General features: G+C 40.5%; 1 protein-coding gene across 1 annotated transcript in view; it reads left to right on the plus strand.

Moving 5' to 3' along the window:
* ctnnd2a (catenin (cadherin-associated protein), delta 2a) overlaps nucleotides 1-13,098 on the plus strand; it is a 285,195-nt gene that overhangs the window by 118,055 nt on the left and 154,042 nt on the right. The window contains exons 4-5 of the mRNA XM_085418472.1: nucleotides 9,100-9,134; nucleotides 9,873-9,977. Of these exons, the coding sequence (XP_085274598.1) occupies nucleotides 9,100-9,134; nucleotides 9,873-9,977 (140 nt within the window). The remainder of the gene's footprint in view (nucleotides 1-9,099; nucleotides 9,135-9,872; nucleotides 9,978-13,098) is intronic.

Genomic DNA, 13,098 nt, shown 5'->3' on the forward strand with positions numbered 1-13,098 from the left:
CACACACACACACACACAATCTCTCCAAACAGACTCCTCATCCCCACATCCAGTGCTGAGCATGAAAGCCCACTCGTCTGCCTTGACTGACAGATTACACTTATGGTGTCACATAGTCATGCTGATGATGATGTACAACAATGTTGTTATGACAACCACCTCTGGATAGCAATGATATGTAAGAAATAGATCTAGAGACACAATAAAATGGTTTCCAAGCAAGTTCCACATTTAAAGTGAGCAGAATCAGCGATCCTGTGAAACTATCACACCATATGTAAGGTTCTGGTTTTGCACTAGCCAGTAAGTCAGGGATTAATCTTGAGATTTAAGTCTAGATTTGAAGTTGTTCAAACTGTAAGCAGTGTGGTCTGTGGGTGGAAGCCTATGCATTGCCTACATGTAATCGAACTGCCCTGAGGTGTGACTGTTTGACACAGTTTTTGTTGGTTGCTTGTGAACAGTTGGCTGAAACCTACGGGAAATATTTCACAAATAAGGATTCTGCTAAGCAAGTGCAAATTAGATGAGAAGCTGATTTCAAAAGGTGCCTCTGAACTCTTTCAGTTTCATGTACATGAATAAATTGAAAGGATGTATATACATTATTATTAAAAAGAGTAAAAGTTGACATTAGCCCACATTTTAATAGTCTGTATTTAACTACTCAAATGCTATGCTAAAAAAAAAAAAAAAAAAAAAAAAAAGTGTAGGAAGAAGTACTTGATCCTACATTAGTGTAAACGACCACGGCAGACCCAGTGGCATTTTGATGCTTTTATTAATCCCTACACGGTTGCTGTACATTCGCACTCAGAGCTGCAGCTCTCCCGCTTCCAGCTCAACATAACACCAACAACCCAACCACAGGACCCAGTACAATATTTAATTCGGCGGGGCTTGATTGCGGATGCCGTGCAGGTGCGTCCGCCTCCTCTGCACGGCACCGCAGGCCACGCCCCGCCACATACCCCCATCGCCCGACTGAGGCCGGGGAACCATCCGGCCGAACGTACTCCCCCCACCGCGAGCGGGAGAGGGGATCAGCCCGGACCGTCGGCGCCCCCGGGCCCTGGCCAAGCGACGGGGAGTTGTGAGTTCAGGTGGCCGCCTGCGAACCCAGCAGCGTCGGCGAAGCTGGTCCGGAGGTCGGCCGCGTGGCAGGTGGACGCGGCGCTGTTGGTACGGTCGTGCGCCCCAGCTCGCAGGCGGCTGGGCAGATGTCCGGCAGGCACCGGCCTCTGGTGGAGGTGAGGCCGCTCTGCTCACCCCGCTAACCTCGGGCTTCGGTGGCGCGGACTCCCTTAGCACGTGCACCACCGACTTATCCCGCGGCTTCTCCGCCCCTCCCGGTGGGAGCAGCTCACGCTGCACCTCCACCGCTGCCGGCTGGAGCAGCTCCCCTCGCTGCGCCTCCGGCGCTGCCTCTACCGGCTGGAGCAGCTCCTCGGGCGCCGCCTCCACTGTTGTCTCTCCCGGCTGGAGCGGCTCCTCGGGCGCCGCCTCCACCGCTGCCGGCTCCGCCGCCTTCTTCCGAGGCGCAGGAACGGGCACCGGGCCCTGCAGAGCCCCTGCGGCTCCCACGCGAGGTGTGGGGTCAGGCGCTGTGGCAGGCTGCGTGCTAGTTGGTCGCAACCTGGGGGCCGGCACGGGCGCCTGCACGGACTGGATCTCCTCCACTCCAGCGCCATTGGGGAGCGCCGGTGGGGGTGGCGGTGGTGTCGGGCAGGACCGGATCAGCGCCGCCAGATTCTCCATCCTCTGCAGGTGGCGTTCGGTCTGGTCCTGCAGCTCTTCCCGCCTGCGGCGCCACACCGCCGCCTGCTCCTGCTGCGTGGCCGCCAGCTCGGCCACCATTCACGCCAGGTCCTCCCTCTGCTGGCCCACTCCTGGATCTGCCGTGCCTCCCGTCCTGGGTTTCGGCACCACTGTAAACGACCACGGCAGACCCAGTGGCATTTTGATGCTTTTATTAATCCCTACACGGTTGCTGTACATTCGCACTCAGAGCTGCAGCTCTCCCGCTTCCAGCTCAACATAACACCAACAACCCAACCACAGGACCCAGTACAATATTTAATTCGGCGGGGCGTGATTGCGGATGCCGTGCAGGTGCGTCCGCCTCCTCTGCACGGCACCGCAGGCCACGCCCCGCCACAATTAGTATCATAACAGTGATACTAATGTTATTTTCAACGTTAAAACATTGAAATCCAAACTTTTTTTCTTTGCTTCCATACCTAAACTGTTAGATCTGTTGTTGTCACTCAGCATGTGGAAAAGAGTCTCACAATAACTTCTATTGTGGGCTCCAGTAGATTTTCATTGTGTACAGGCTGCTGCTGTCAGGTTTATTATTTCTCTGTGGATTTACACAACTGAATTCAACAAATCGTAAGCAGATGTTTCATGAACTGTTTTGGCTGATTTCCATCCCCTACACTGACAGTAAGGTGTTTTTATACTAGACTGTATAAAGCTGGTATAAAGGTGGAATTCAGTGAATGAATCTGAGCATCATCAGCTTAAATTTAAATTAATCTCTGCTATACCCAATGTAACCTACCTCTGACCATAAACATCCCAGCCTCCGTGCAACAGTCCAAGTATGGCCAGCTCACCACTTTATCATTCAACATTCATGTCATTCAATATTTTCATTCAACCTTTGATTTTACTATACCTCAGTTTGTTTTGCATGACAAATCAGACTATGAAAAAACATAACTTTGCATTATATGCGGAGCTGGTGTCTCATTTAAAAATAACTTTAAATTTCCAGTTTATGAAATGTCACTAAACTGTCTTTACCTTTAAATATAACGTTGCGTCTTTCTCGCCTTTCTCCCCTTCACCTCCAATTTTCTTTCCCTGGGAAATAAGGCAGTACCTTCAGCTAGCAGACACACTGACAAACTATGTGTTTCACAATATATGTTGAACTGTTAGAAATGTTGCATTTGAAATTACCTACCACTAAAAAAACATTTTTCCTTTCATGCTTGCTTCTCTTAACAAGAAGCTGAAGTACTGAAACCATGACTTACGGACATCTGCAACAAAAATGCAGTTTCAGATCGTTCCGGCCCACTTTATCTCCTGAATATAGTGTATAACTGGTGCATAAATTATATATATTTCCCGCTATCATCACTTTGTATGTGATAAACCCAGGTGATGGATAGACCAATAGGATTGCCGTATCTGTTTAGAAGTGTGTTATGTGCTATTGTTCCCTCCATTTAGGCTCAGATTGGTTTGATGTTTGAAGGCGTTTAGTGCTGGAAAATAAAAACGTCCCTCAAATGTGTTAATCCTTAAGTAATGGGCCTGTTTTGAAAGTGTCAACAGCACAAAGTGAAGACATTTGGGTTAAAATGTAGGGAGTAAAAGTAAAACATCAAAATAATAAATACTCAAGTAGTACGGTGAAAAAATTTCTATTTTGTTTCTTCCCACCTCCTTCCTTTAGTAGCCATTGATTCTGAATACTTAGTGCTATAGTACAGTAGATATATATATATAGGGCAGGGCGATATGACCAAAAATATTTATCACGATATACATTTGAAAATTTGCGATAACGATATAACTGACGATATAATTGACACTAGACAAAATACTTTACAACTCCTCAACTTTATTAGTGCAAAAAAACCCATCAATGTATTTTCACTTAAACAAGCAGCTGTTTTTTATGTGCATTAAAGTTATAAAAAAAATGTAACAGTGCAAATTCCTTGCTAACAGTTTAACCAAAAGGCATTTCTGGTGGCCGACATATCCTCAGCATAGCCATGTATAATATCCACAAAACTTAAAAAGAGGTTATACACACACACAATACGGTAATATTATGTTGAAGCACAGTACGTATCACTCTGCGAGGCTATGATAGCCGTAACGCTCCGACAATCCATCAAGCGGTGCGGCTTCGTAGCTTAGCAAAGTCGTACTAAAACATTTGACAGATTTTCCAGTGCCGTGTACGACATAAAATCGTTTCGAGGTCAGTAAACACAACCAGAATTCATACATAAGGCACACGGGATTATAAGGGGCACTGTCGATTTTCAGAAAAATCAAAGGATTGATTTTAAGTGTGCCGTATTTTCCAAACCACACGGTAATACCGATGGCCCGCTAGCATGCGCTACCAAAAATAGTGCTTTGTTGTGTATCTGACGGACGAAAGATAAACCAGTTCCACACCACTGACATTGCAGAATTTTTACAAACCCATTCTGGTTCATCCGCTTAATTTAACAATCCACTTTCGCTCTTCTCATTCTGCGTTGCAGCCATGTGCGTATGTAAACTTAGGCACTGCGCATGCGCGTTTTACCCATATTCTATCTCGATGTTTCATTTTCCTATCGTTGCCCAAAATTACACCGGTATTACCGTAAACGGTATGATATGGCCCAGCCCTAGTCTCTTGCACTGCCCACAGTGAACTGCAAACAGAAAAACCCATTAACCACTATATTTCTAGTTTGAATGTGTGGTTAATGAGAAGTGCAGTGTGCAGTGATTGTTTATAAGCATTAGTGTTACATTTCTTTCAGGCTTGATGTAGCAATCACTGATTTTCAACAAAAATCTCCGAAAATAAAAATGCTGAAAGTTGACAAATTATTTAAATGACATGCAGTTCCCAAATAGCCCCGCATCCAAACGATTAGAATGTCCTTGAGCTGTCTCTCAAAATAAAAATTTTGCTCTCATTGATTGAGCATGTGGAATTTAGAGTGCCTTTAACACATACATATGTGCAAGATACCAGTAAACTGCATTAATAATTTTGTCCTGTAAAACAAAACATTGTTACCCAGTAATCAGCATCCATCTCGAAATCTCGAAATAAAGGCAGATAGACGTTCAAGCTTAGCTCATGTCAGTTTTTGTTTTTGTTCATATACATAACTGCCTATATACTGTACATGTTTTATGGGAAAATCCAATAACTGAACCTCATTTCAAGCTTGTTATCAGAATTTGAGCATAATGGGAGAAAAAGGAAATTAACGAGACTTGGCTGTTTTCCATTGACCATCGTCTCCCTTGTTTTGCTTGAATGAGTCTGCATTCAGATTTATTTCAGCTCTGATAAACACCACTCAGTGAGAAACATTTAAAAAATATTCAAAAACAAAGTGATTAAAAATAAAAAAAAAATAAATTTATGCACTATTCTTCCTCAACTAACTTTGTGCATGATGATTCCCTCAGTTTCCAGCCATGCTATAGCTGACCTTGACTCCTGACCTCATTGCATATCTTCATGGAGGTCAGGTCATAAAGACTCATTGTTATTCATCAGTCCGTTCTTCTCTGACTTCTTAATTATTCTCAGTCCTTGACAGTCTGTCCAACGTTAAGGCATAGGATGTTCTTGTGATAATATTAGACAATCACAGGGAAAACTCTCAAACTGAATCAGCTTTTTAAATTTTATTATTTATGATAAAGTTTTAAAAGTAAAATTATTTTTCGGGCAACTGTGCATGCTGTTGTAGGCCAAGTACCACTTTGTACTAAAAAGACCACAATTTTTTTTCACAAGTCCTTGATAATTAGAAATAGCCATTAATTGGCCACCCTGGGTCCCTAAGAAAAGCAAAAAATAATGAGATATGGATTTATGCCTGTAAAAACAGTATTTTCCAAAAAGGCAGGATGTGTTTAGGCTTACATCCTGCTGTGGCACAAGAAAAGATCAGGTAGGACATTACAGTCCATTAGATGCTGCTCTGGCAGTAATGAAATAGCTTGTCAACCCTGCCATTTATTCCATCATAACATGAAAGTAATTATTAGCAGCATTCACCATTTCTAGCTAAATACCAACTAAAGCTAGATGGTATGAGTTTGACACCTTGTGTATGTATAGGTGTTGTTTTTATCAGTGTGTTGGTGTTTATGCATGTAAATAACTGTGTATGTGTTAAAATTTTAAACAGGGGCATGCTTTAGCTGTAGATCATTGCTACATGTGGGTTTTTTGATTGCTTAATAATATATTGCGCAATTCATTTAGGTTTTTCAGGTGGAAAAAAATCACACTGATCATGTAATTCTCAAAAACACACAAACTGTATGTATCAAATATGACAAACTTGGCGTTAGGGGGTTAAATATGTGAATGCAGAAACGCGTTTGCTGAGGATGCATACATACATCATCACTGACAGCCTTATCACGATGGACAAGTGTTCTTAAGTGCTACTATCTGTGAAGGGAGGCAGCTGGAAGATTTGTGAAGAACGTTGTGTGGCAGTGTAACTCTTTCAGAGTAATGCTGACTAGAGACATCATCAGGGATTGTGTTTGTGGGATTCCTGTCCCATAACACATTTACAACATGCATAGCGTGATTTTGTTAGTGTAGATTTGTATCTCACTTTTTACAAATCGTCCTCAGTCTTTCCAAAGGACACTTGAAAGAACAATATTAAGTAGATTATACTCAGATTTTGAACTTTGATTTGCCAACAGAGATGTTGTTTGAGTTTCAATATTTCAATTTCACACAATAGTGTAGGGTGCATAGATGCATATATCTTGACACTAGGTGAAAACGGCACTTTTCAGCTACCGCACTTGTGACATGCATGCATGCTTTGGAGTTCACTGGGAAGGGCAGAGGATGCTGTGTGTTGATTTAAGCTGTGTGGCTGCTGAGAGTGGCGTAGTGAATCGCTGGGCGTTGTGTTGTGGCATGTCAAGCAAGGGGGTGCAATGTTGTGGAATAATGCTATGCTTAATACATCTCTCTCACTGGTCTCTCTGACTGTCGTATGCCTAGTTTTCTTTTTCTATTGCTTTCTTTCTCTGCAACCGACTCCACTGGAGAACTGAGTGTTGCTGTGGTTACTCTGTTATATGTTACTGATGCACATGAAAGCACAGCGCTCTAAGCACAATAGAACTCAATAGAATGTATTAATAAGATTTACATTTTATTTTAAAATGCAATCATTCTTAATATATCTTTAAATGCACGGTCGTTCGTGTATAATTTGACTTTTATGATCTCTGCTTCTGACTCAGGTATTTAATCCTATGACCTGAAGTCTTTTTTTCACCTTACTTAAATAACTCAAAGTAAATGTTAGCTGGAGAATTATTGAGCAGTAAGTTAAGTGAACTTCTGAATTTCATCACACATTTTTTTATTATCACAAGGGGAACATAAATATCAGTATGGCCACTGACCTTTCAGTGTGCACGCCCTTCTATGACCTACTTCTGCAAAGCATGTTGCTTTGATTGCAGCATTTTGTTTCCAAATATTACTGAAATAAAAGTAAACTTTTTAGAGTCTAACTCAAAGATTTACACCAGAATTGAGAGGACAGTAGGTCATAATGTCTACTGAAGCATCCAGCCGTTGAGTCTAAGCCAAAACTGACCTTTTGAATGGTCGCCACGCTTGAGAACCAGCTGTCTTGCCAGCATCCCTTCCTGAGGTGCTGCTGGGGTAGCAGCTGGCCAGATTGTATTTAAAAGTCCAGCTGGTTTCAAAAAGTAACAAAGTAGCACATGTTTACATTTCTCTTCTTCACGAACCTTTATTTAAGATGCCTACCTGTATGTTTGTATTAAAGATGGAGTTTCTGGTTGGCTGTTGAATCCCAGGCCCCTCCAAATTCTCTGAAGTGTTCCAGTATTGCTCCATTATATTTTCACATTGTATGTATTAGAGTACAGGGATATAGGCTGCTGTGCTTCAAATTGCTTTAACTACAGCATTACAATGAGTCTTTGCTATTTAGGACAATACCAGTTTGTGGATAACCATTAAAATCTGCCACTTATCCATTCTTGTTCTTTTGTGCATACAAACTCATCACCGTGGAATATGAAATAGTATAAATAGAAGACAGCAAGCCCCGAAAACCAGCCTAATCGTGTAGATGAAGTTAGATGGAAGCGTCTATAGCTATCAGCTAGTCTGTCTGATTCTGTATTGATCACAAAGAAGGTGGCTCAATACTCGTCTCTAAGTTTCTTTTTTGCTCTTCTGTTCTGTTTTTACCTCTGTTCAGCCTCCCATTAATCAGCCATCCATTGACATTCATCAGGAGTATAGAAAAAAAGTCTTGCCTGTAGTTTGTACATGTGCAAATGTTTGTGTGTGGGTGTGTTTGTGTGTTCATGAACTTTATTTTAGGTTTTTATCAATCAATTCACAACAACTGTCATCTCACAGCACTTCACATCGCAATACCTTCCAATATAAATCCAACAATTTCCTTTGAGCAAGCAATAACAGTGAGTAGAGGCAGGGGGAAGTGGCCCTCTGCCTTCACAAGCAAACACAAAAACTGAAATTAAATATAGCAATAATTATTATTTCATTGTATGTCTACCTAAAACACCATCTGGAAATAAAGAGTGAACCAATCAATGCAGAACTCAAAGTGTGACTTAAGGATAAGTTTTAAAAAGTAGATTATTTCAGTAAAAGCTTCAGTACACATGAGATCAAACCATAACACACAAATAAATCCAACAAGAAATAGCAAACGCTAGGTTCCAGACAAACAAGGCTATGATGAAAAATAAAAGAAGAAACAAAGACAATTTGACATCAACACACAAGCTGTCTAGAGTTGGTTTTTGTTCTCCTACTAAAATTTACCAAAAAAAAGAGAAAAAGCTGATGATTCACTTCTCAGCCCATAAACTTTGTCCACCAAAACTCTTTCTGTTCTAATTTCCTCCCTCTATGTGTTGCATTTTTAAAAGTTGGTAAAACGTGAGCTTCTTCTCAAAAGGAACAGAAACAGAACTGACACTGGTATCATTTTGGCTTAAGAGAGGTAAAACATAGGAACGCAGACTAAATACACTAAGAGGGTAGGACAATGGGACACATCTTTAATAAAGAGATTCTCTGTTCAGTGCAAATGAACGGTGAGTCTAAGGTTGAGCTAAAGTGACCTGTGGCGCTTCTCATCTCATGTTTTTTTTTTCTTGTCATCACTCATCACAGTGATATGGAGGATTTATTGAAAAAGCCATTTAAGAATCTACTCTTAACTAAAACTTTACTTTTTATTCGTCGTGGTAACCACATCCTTTCTCTTGCAGTTCTTCAGATGAGCAATTTCGCTGGAACTCTCAAGGTAATTCATTATTACGTTATTTTTTCCTTATTTCTTCCCATTTTATGCTTCTTTTCTTAAATTATGTCACCCTCATTTACTGTTTTAATCTCTTTTGATTATTTTAAATGTACAACACTTTGGTCAGCAGTTGTTGTTTTAAATGTGCTATATAATTAAATGTGACTTTGACTTTAACGTCTCAGACATGCATGAAACTTGTTGTGTGTTAGTTTTTAGAGGAATCATGTATGCCATAGTCAAAATCATTGAGATTTGGTAGTTGTGATAGCTAAATAGATTATTGCAGGATCCCGACGATCTGTGAAGTCACACCTGCAAACATGTATCACCTTTTTAATCCACAGCTAGCCCGGGAGAACAGTGTTACCCCATATGTTTAAAAAACATAAATAAATAAAATCAAACATTTTCACTACACACAACATACATATTCCCAAATGCACTTACACATACTTACCAGTGCATCAAATTCACTTTTATAACAGCAACTTCATTTCCAGCTAGGCAGCTCCCAGGGCAGACTTATCAGGGCCCTTTACCAGCATATAATCAAAATGTCCCACGGCTCATAACCAAGTCACAATGCGTAAGGCTTTACACACTGTGAGAGGAAAGGATTGGGGTTACTGCCCAGAAAGATCTCATCTCTCTGCCTCATACTCTCTTTCCCGTACCTCTCTCTTTCTCACAGTCTTTGCGCCTGTATGTGCCCCTCATCATTTTTCTCTCCCACAGCTGATGGACAGAAAGATATTGAGGATGAGTTGACAACAGGTCTGGAGTTGGTGGATTCCTGCATTCGCTCCCTTCAGGAATCAGGAATACTAGACAGTGGAGAACGTAAGTATACTTGCCACTATTATCGTGTGTGTATGTGTGCATGTGTGTGAGGGGGAAATAGTTTCAAATATTTGGTGTCTGTTTAAATTATACTTATTTTAGTCTATTTTATGCTATAGTCAAGAGTCAACTCTGGCAGAAATGCCACTCAAACAAAATATTTCAGTCTAAGAGTATAAAAATGCATAAAAAATATCATTTCAGGTTCAATTTTTCATATTACCCACATATTACACACATATTTATTTTTAAAAATTTGAACAGGCACTTCAAGCCACAAAACCAAAATTCATGTTACTGTTTCCAAACAACACATTTAATTGGTTTGTACAGTCAGTGCTTAAAAAGTGGCGATAGTCTTCACAGAGTGCAGCAGTAGTTAGTTTAAATATGTGAGCATAATGGTAGCCAATGCTTGTTAACTGTTGTTTATTAAAGGAGGAAAATTATCCCTCACCCATTGGATAAGTGGAATAATTGCCACAAATCCTATTGTTAAGATTTAATTTTTGCTATGATTACAGCTCTGACCTCTGCTCACAGCAAACAGCTTGAGCTTTATTCCAGATTTTTGAGATCCTCATTGATTATTTGCTCTAAAGCAAATCGTTTTAAGTGAATTTAAGGAACACACGCAGCATATTGCTCTCTTAATCTTTACAAGGAACTGTCCCAAATGCCTGTGGACCTTGGATTCTGATAAAGAAATTCCAACAATGATTGAGAGGCAGCCCGTGTATAAGGTCATGCTAAATGTGCTTGGCATTTTCTTTGCAGGTCATTGGTTTTGGAACACTGCATTCCCATTTCACTTATTGCCTGCTGACCTTTTTGATAGTTGATATTGTAGTAATGGATGGCATTTTAGAACTCACACTGTGAGGGGTGATACACAGTGAATTTCTGTGTGTCAGCTTACATGTTACATCTTGCAGTGCATGTGGTTTCTGGAACTGATAGAGTGGGCTAGGTAGTGTGGAACAACGACGTAATGTTTTGCACACACACACGCATCCACACAAAGAGGCATGTCTGACCAAAAGTTGGACATGATAAGCTATTTTTGGTATATTTACTATAATTGCTGGTTTGCTTTAATATGATATGGATTATCTGTTTAAGCATATGCCGAACAGCTACAAGACGTGCCAGATCATTAGATCCTTACTGTTTTTGTACCGCCCAAGTCCCTGTCCAAATAGATGGCTCTCTCATTGTGAGCACTCTTGTTATGGGTGTCCCACACCCAGCTGTTTTTCCCATTTTGCAAATGGGCTTCTACCACAAGCTTAACAACGTGGCTGAGGATATCTTTCAATAGGTGTGTGTGATTCTTTCCCAAAAAAGAGTGCTGCAAATAGCTAAGCAGTAAATACATACTGTAGTGAAATGTCGCTGTCTTCACCAGAAGGTTCTACTAAACAGGCTTTTTGTCGGTGAACATAAGTGTCAGCACAGAGCAACACAACTCATAAGTAACTGTACACAGACGCACTAATTCTTTTTTTTAAAAAAAGTAATGTTCAGGTTTTTATTGCGATTTTAAATCCAGCATTCCTAAAATCTTTAATGACCCTTTTGTGTGTATGTCAGGTGTGCATGAGTGAGTATTTCATAGACTGCAGTAAGAATACGATACTCATAATTTGACTGAGCATTTGAAATATTTATATCAGAAGAGTCGAACTTACATTTCCATATCAAAACAGAGACGAGAGTCAATACTGACACAAAAGAATTTAGAACCCTACAACCAGTGTTTTTCATTTTACCCACTGTTACTCACACATGCATGTGCTACTATACACTCACTCGTATTAGGCATTTGCACATTTAATGTCACATGTGTGCAAGCATACCACGCCCTTAATAAACCCTTATTAGCTACTTCATAATCAGTCAACTTTGCTATTTTCTGACCATCCAGCAAAAACAAATTTCGCAACACATGTTTGAACATAGAAACAACCATATGCATTTTTTTGTCACGTAACACACACGATGTAACAAACACCAAGGCTGAGGGATGATGAGTTTGGGAGCTCCCACTCAAACTGCGTAACACAAAGTGCTGTTTAATAATTCATAAAAAGCGAGGGATGAATCAAGATGAGAAAAGGCAAGTCTTTTGTGAAGGCGAGAAGCAGAGGAGTTGATCTTGGTTCACAGCACAGAGGCTCACAGGGAGGGAAGGATTCAGGGAGAAGAGAGCGAGCAAGAGAGATGGAGTGAGCAAGCAAATAGATATAGGAGAAGAATAATAACGGGCCATTGTTCTTTAAAGTGAGAAAAGAAACTAACGAGTCAGTAAGCTCAGGGGAAAACACTTATTGTAGGCTTTATTAGGACATATCCATGATGGTTCAACTTTTGAAATTGGGAGAGAGAAACAGAAAGAAATCCCCACATTCTTTAACCCTGTTCATCAGAATCTTTACTTCTATATTTTGATGGGATGATTTGATAATATGTATATGCTGGTTCAATGGGGCTGTTTTTTTTTTTTTTTTTAAAAGATTGGATATGTTTATATACACTAAGATACAGTATTAGTGTGCATACTGGATATTTATTTGCATTAAAAAATTTGTTAAATATTACCTCTACCAGCTCGGGCACAGATGCAGATCAACTAAGCAGCAACTAAGCAATGTCTGGCATCTCTAACCTACAGTGGCAACATACATGTTATGAATTATTTATTTGCCATATCATGAAAATGTGAGGAAACTAATTACTTCTTAATAGAGCACACGTAAACACATATATGGAAAACCTACATTACTACGCACTCACCGCCGACTGGCTTGTGGCTTGTAACCACTGCTTTTGGTTCACCACATCATTTCATAGACATTTAAGAAGATAGTCCATCTAAAAAACTGTCTTATGATGTTCTTAGCTTGGATCAATATCAGCTTTATGTGCACAGCATCGGAATCAAAGAGAAGGGATTATTATCTGATGACACAGCAGCGACTTCATCAGGTGGTTGAAGTAGTGATGCTCTGAAGCAGACGGTGAATTTGTGTGCGTGTAACAAAAGTCATTGTGGTCGACATAGTCTTTTGTTCTAACCCTTTGGAAGATGGTTTGGCATTTTAGGTGTTTGAAGCCAAAT

Source organism: Rhamphochromis longiceps, linkage group LG9 (genome assembly GCF_057381845.1).
Source record: "Rhamphochromis longiceps isolate RC_006_pf linkage group LG9, R_longiceps_female_GT1.1, whole genome shotgun sequence".
NCBI lineage: Eukaryota > Metazoa > Chordata > Actinopteri > Cichliformes > Cichlidae > Rhamphochromis > Rhamphochromis longiceps.